The sequence below is a fragment of the Acanthochromis polyacanthus genome, chromosome 15 (genome assembly GCF_021347895.1).
Source record: "Acanthochromis polyacanthus isolate Apoly-LR-REF ecotype Palm Island chromosome 15, KAUST_Apoly_ChrSc, whole genome shotgun sequence".
NCBI lineage: Eukaryota > Metazoa > Chordata > Actinopteri > Pomacentridae > Acanthochromis > Acanthochromis polyacanthus.
This window is the reverse complement of record NC_067127.1, coordinates 3,631,868-3,637,867: the sequence shown is the minus strand read 5'-3', so window position 1 is coordinate 3,637,867 and position 6,000 is coordinate 3,631,868. Positions and strand designations below refer to the sequence as shown.

General features: G+C 42.1%; 1 protein-coding gene across 7 annotated transcripts in view; it reads left to right on the top strand.

Annotated features, from left to right (window-relative positions):
• Positions 1-2,414: 2,414 nt before the first annotated feature.
• Positions 2,415-6,000, top strand: part of ccdc88ab (coiled-coil domain containing 88Ab) — an 84,702-nt gene continuing 81,116 nt past the window's right edge. For 3 of the 7 annotated variants that reach the window (XM_022195744.2, XM_022195745.2, XM_022195743.2), the window contains exons 1-2: positions 2,416-3,048; positions 3,154-3,254. In XM_022195744.2, the coding sequence (XP_022051436.2) occupies positions 2,986-3,048; positions 3,154-3,254 (164 nt within the window). In that variant the 5' untranslated portion in view covers positions 2,416-2,985. Of the gene's footprint in view, positions 3,049-3,153; positions 3,255-6,000 lie in introns of all 7 variants that reach the window. The other 4 variants (XM_051959502.1, XM_051959501.1, XM_051959500.1 and 1 more) reach the window with 2 other exon arrangements.

Here is a 6,000-nt window from a genome sequence, read left to right as displayed (position 1 = left end):
TTTGTGATTGTTATGACAAAATGCATGATTTTTAACACTTTCTTCCTCCTACAAAGATCTTCTTGTGCTTTCAAAACCGTAATTTACAGCAACTGATGTTCTAAAAACACCACTTAAAGACTTTTATTACTTTTAAATGCAAAAAACAGATATGCTATTGCATTAGCAGCACCTCACTATGCAAGCTATGCAGGGAGATTTCAACAAAAACAAGTATTATGGTAAACTTATAGCATATCTGCTTTGAAAAAAGTCTCATTTTCAGTCCACAGTAACAATCACGTACATTACTTTTAAATCTTTGTGACTTTTTCCCAGCGTTTTCTTGATGCTGCATCTAAAAAGAATCTTTTTGTACCCATCTAGTGAAAGCAGAGGCCAGAAAAAGGTGCAGATTTCAGTGCAAGAGACAGATAATTACTTAAAATCATTGTTTTTGTAGGCTCTTTTGGCTCATGTTGGATATATAAAACAGTGCACTTGCTGCTGTAAACACCTGATGTGCTCTCGCTTGGCTCCCATCCCTCCACCCAAAACACGTTCTGCAGGAGACAAGACACAACAGGCCTGGCGAGGATCTCGTGCCGTATAACCTCCAACAACAGCAGCGACCGTTAGTCTAAATGCAAATGAGAACCTGTGCTGATCCGGGAGGCTTTGCTGTAATGTGCTCATTAAAAGTTTTCAGGTAAAACGCAGTACGATCCATTCTGATGTGAGCTGACAAACGGTCCCCAGTTCCCACATCGGTGATTGTGATTTAATTGGTTATTCGGCCACAGAGCCTTTGGTCCCCGTTCACGCCGTCAGAGCCATTCATCAGCTGTTGATTAGGTGTCTGCTGTGGTGGAAGAAAGCTGGTCTGGACTCACAGCTAGAAGAAATGCGGTCTGTTTCTTATTTCAGACGGCTGGTAGCTGAAGGTCACAATGACCCAAAGATTCAGGCTCTGAATTCAGTTTTATTTTACATTCTGGCCTTTAAAAATGACTATCAGTTATTTTACTGATTAATTCTTCCATCAGAAAAGGTGAAATAGTGGAAGTTAAACATCACAGTTTCCTGAAACCCAAACTTAAATTGTGAATGTCATTTTTAATCAGACCTGACCTTTAAAACCAGACATTCAGTTCAAAGTGATATGAAATAGAGAGCTATAAAGCTGTAATTTGGGAATATTTAGCATTTTGGCCAAAGCAGTGGTAATATTTTATGTCTTTTTAGTAGAACTCTGGTCCTAACTAATAAGTTTATCTTAACTAAACCCATTCTGTGTCACAAATGATCTTTCAGACAATAACAGTGAAATATTTGCTTCTATTTTGATAATCACCTCATCTTTTGATGTCATTTTTAAAGCACAAATTTGGGATTTTTTTTTTAACTATTGATGAGACAAAACAATACATTGGGAAAAAATTATCTATATTATTTTATTTTGAATAGTATTTTTCACAATAGAAAAAGTTTGCTTGACCAAAGACTATCATAATATAAAATAAGAAAATAAGAAAATTAATAAATAATATTAACATTAGACAGTGCAATCTTAAAAGAGCAACAACGATAATAATAAAAATAATTATTCATAAAGTACTGTTCAAAGCCAGAGTTTACAACAAAAACCAGCAAGAAAATACTAAAAAAAAAAAAAAAAACAAAACTAAATGTTTTAAAGGACAATGAAACATTTAAAAAGGGCAATACTAAGACAAAAGCTTTTAAAGTATTTTTTTTTAATCTAGTCTGTAGTTTTTTGCCTGGATTATTACACTTTTCACAGCATTTGATTTTCTGACCCGATGGGTTTAGATTATTTTCAGGTTTGGGACAAAAGTATCCGGAAAAATCTTCAAGAGTCACAGGAGAAATAACCAACAGATGAACTGATCATTAAAGTATTCACTACTTGCAGCTTGAATGTGATAAAGCATCATGTCTGTTTCTTTGACGGTGAAGGCTTCACCTCTTTCTCTGTACATTTCCAGAGCTCTGTCTGTACATTACCCACCAGGTGTCAGCAGCCCACTTGCCTCGCTGCCTCTGATGTACTGCATGCTGTAAATGCAGACAAAGAAAACGCGTGGACCACCATTACTCCCCTGTCATTTACTTAAATGACCACAGAAATCATTAATGGTGCCACTGTATAGTTAGAAATGACAACAGTAGAGCTGCAAGCAAACTTATTCCTTTAAAAATCTTTGCTTTTATCCACACCCAAACTGATCTTTCACATATTTTAGATACTCTGGATGTTTTCTAAACGTTTTCTTAGAAATGCCACTAAGTGTCAGAGGAATTTGGAGCGATAAGAGATGCTTTGATCAATGCCCTACTTTTCTTTTGGAGGAGAAGAGGCGGAGGGAGATGCACAGGAGAAGCAGGAGGGAGGCGGTCCTCTGCGTCCTCCAGTCATCCTCTCAGCTCCTGCGCTCAGTGGAGAGCTGCGTTTGAACGGAGCCAGACGGGGGAAGAGCAGCAGAAATGACTTTACAGTGAATATGAGGAGTAAACCAGGACCTTAAACATTTGGATTTTCTCCCTTCTGCACTGGATATTTTCTTTCGTTTAGCGGCGTTGGATGAATATTCTCATTGTGCCAGTAACGGTCCACATGCGTAAAAACCAAACCTGGCACCGCGTCCTGTAGTTTAGCATTTTTATAGATAAATATCCAAACCAGTGGAGGCTAAATTAGAAAATATCTTTAGCTGAGAGGGGTTTTAGCCAAAAATGTGATTCCTTGACCTTCTCATGAGGAAGCCAAGCCCCGTCGTTGGCATCTGAAACAGCTGGGTCGCGTCGAGAAGATTGTGGATTAACGTTTTTCCTTTTTTTTCTCTCCAAGACGCCCTTCAGTGGCCTTTAGCCAAAATGAGCGTCGGTTTAATTGAATTAACTACATGAGTGGAGACTTAACAAACATATATTCCTTCGCGTTATTTTTTTCCTTCTAATCAAAAGGCGCCAGGAAAAAAAAATATGGAAAGCGAGGTTTTCACCCCTTTGCTGGAGCAGTTTCTGCTCACGCCTCTGGTGTGCTGGGTAAGCCCCCTAATTAACCATTCAAACGTGTGTTAAGCTGCACTAATTAATCACCTCGTGCCTTTTCTTTTTCATTGATTATTTTGCATTGTTTTCCTCCTTCAGGTGAAGACAGTCGGGCAGCCGGCAGTGACCGATGGCACCAAATTATCGGAATATATCGAGCTAGTGGATGGGATTTACCTGAATGAGATCATGCTGGAAATGTGAGTACTTTGACTCTGAATGAGAAATATTCTCCTCACGTCTCCTGCTCTGGCCTCCATAATGTCACAGGATTATCCAAATGAGGGCATCCAACCCCCAGATGTGTTTGTGCACAATAAAGTGGCCATTATCCATAGCTGGGTGCTTTATATGTGCAGTTTGCTCAGTGTAGAGCATGGAGGAGGGTTCTAGTGATACTGACCCCGGGGCTTTTAGTGGGGTCATCCCCTCACATGAGCAAATGAAGCAACTGCAGCCTCTGTCCAGCTCCTGTCTGCTGAATGTAGGCTACACACAAAGGGAGCTTGTATTGGGGGCAGCCGTGGGTTTGCACTGCCACAAATCTTTTACACTTGGACTCTTATTGTCACATCGCCTGTGAGCATCCTTGATGCACTGCAGCATCCACAACTTCCAACTGCAGCCCCAACGCTGTCATCTGCAGCCGACTGGAAGACACCCACCCCGCCCCTGGAAGCTGCAGTGCTCACGTTTCCTGCTGTGCTGTAGATTAAACTCGAAATAGGAGGCTTAGGACAGAGGAACACTGGTAGCGGCGTAGAATCCGGATGTAGATTACAACAGCAGCTCAGCAGGCCACCACAGATGCACATTTGTTTGTTTTTTTTAATCCAATTAAAAAGGGAAGTGGATAGATGTGTGATGGTGAGAGGCTGCAGAGATGCTACACGTCAAACCTGTGTGCCTTTCCAGCCACCTTGTCATGTATATATAGCATGACAGGAGACAGCTTTCCATTCCTTTGTCTGGCTCCGGGCTGCTACTTCCCGCTACGAGGACAATTTTTCATATTTTCCGCTAATGCTGCACTCGACACTGTCAGCATTTATCCCACTGCATGCCTGTCTGAGGAGCATTCAACCCAGCCTGCTCACACTGGAATTGATTTTCTCGTCTCATGAGATAATGTGTTGCACTTTAACAGGACGAGGTCTTGTGTCGCCTCACATCTCGTGGCAGAATCCACATGATTGCGTCTTTCTGTGCAGGTTGAGTTTAGTTTCAGAGGGATTAAGCTGTTGCTGTGTTGCATGAGGAGCTGATTAACTCGACTGGCTGTTTCCTGTCTCTGGATGGCATCCTCTGCTCCCTGTCCTCGACCTATCAGGCTGCTAAGCTGCCTATCCTCAGGTTTAAACAACCTCCTACACCCAGTGGTTGTTTATCTCCTTCCATTTCAGGCTGCCTCTACACACTCAGAGCTATCATAACAGAAAGGGCGCCTGTTGGAGTTTCAGTTGGACGTTCCTCTTCCACTCAGGGCCTCTTTAAAATAGCAAAAAAAAGCAGCATTTTTAGAGCATTTTCCCCTATGAAAATTGTGGAAAGCAACCAAAAGAACATGGGGTGAAGGGTTAGGATAGTGAGCCAAAAGCTAAAGATTAAAAACCTTTGACATGATGGGAAGATGTGCAGAAACAGAATAAGTTGATGAGAAATTAGAGTAGTTCATGTTTGCCCAAGAGCTGAATGGGAATTTTGCATACTTAGTTGAGTGAAACAGGCACCACCGAGCTCAAAAAATAATAAAAAAAAGAACTGTGGGTGACTTAGTGATCGCCTGACAGGATGTCTGAGATTTGCCTGAGTTTATGTTTATGTGCTTTTTTTCTGCAGGGCTTCTGTCTCTTGCGTGGGAGTATGTGTGTCTGTGCGGCCGTTATTTTTTTTCCTGTGCATTTGGACTGAGGCAGCTGTTGCTAGTCATCTCGTCCAGCCACACTCCCACACAAAAGGCCTACAGTAATGGTCAGACCTTGTGTTGGTGAGGCTGCTCCTTGTCTGCTTTACTCAGCTAACTGCAGTATCATAAGCTTAAAGGTATATTACAGCTCATGCATTTAAAATTCTCAGCTACTGTACAGAGTTTTGGATGATTGCACTGATCAGAGATGCTTTTTCTTTTAATGCAACATGGCTTTATTTAATATAAAATCGGAAACAAATGCAGTCTGCAGAAACATGCAGTAATGCCTTCTTCACCTCCCTCTCTCATTAAAAGTAGCTTAGAAACCACAGGTGAGTTTTCCAACTTCTTTGAAGAACCGTAGGAGATAATTAACAGCGCTCTGGTTGTTGGGCTCCTACAAATGCTCTCATGTATGAATTTTGTTTTCTTCTCGCCTTATTGTAGTTAGCTGTGATTGATCGAAAAAGGCTCTGCTGCCTCCAGCCAGTAGCTCCTGTTCACACAAAACATCAGAATTACTGCATTTGAAAGAAAAGGACCCATTTGTAAATGAAACCTAGCAGCATGCAGTCATGTGTGCACAGTGGTGCTAATATTTCGACCATTCACACCATCTTTCATGTCCAGCTGAAGAAGCTTGACCTTTTTAATATTTTTATTGGTCGTATCAGCTGTTGCAGCTTAAGCTCCGGCGTTGCCGTGTGAACGTCTCTCTCCGGCACTGAGCGAGAGACGTGGCAGACCGGCTGGCAGGAGTTGTCATCAGGACAGCATGGGAGATCGCAGAGCGAGACCCCAGGATTATCTAACGGTTTGCTGACAGACACCCAGATGGCACCGTGTCCCCTCTTCCTCCTCCTCCACCCTCTTGTGACTGACATTACCCAGCCAATTAGATCGGCCTCCGCGGTGCTGTCGGACCAATTAGTTTTCCCGCTCGGCAAGAAGGCGCCAATTAAATTTTAGTCAAGAGTGACAACTGTCCACTTGGATCCTCTGCCAGTTCTGGCTCAGTGGTCCGTTCGGTCAAGCAG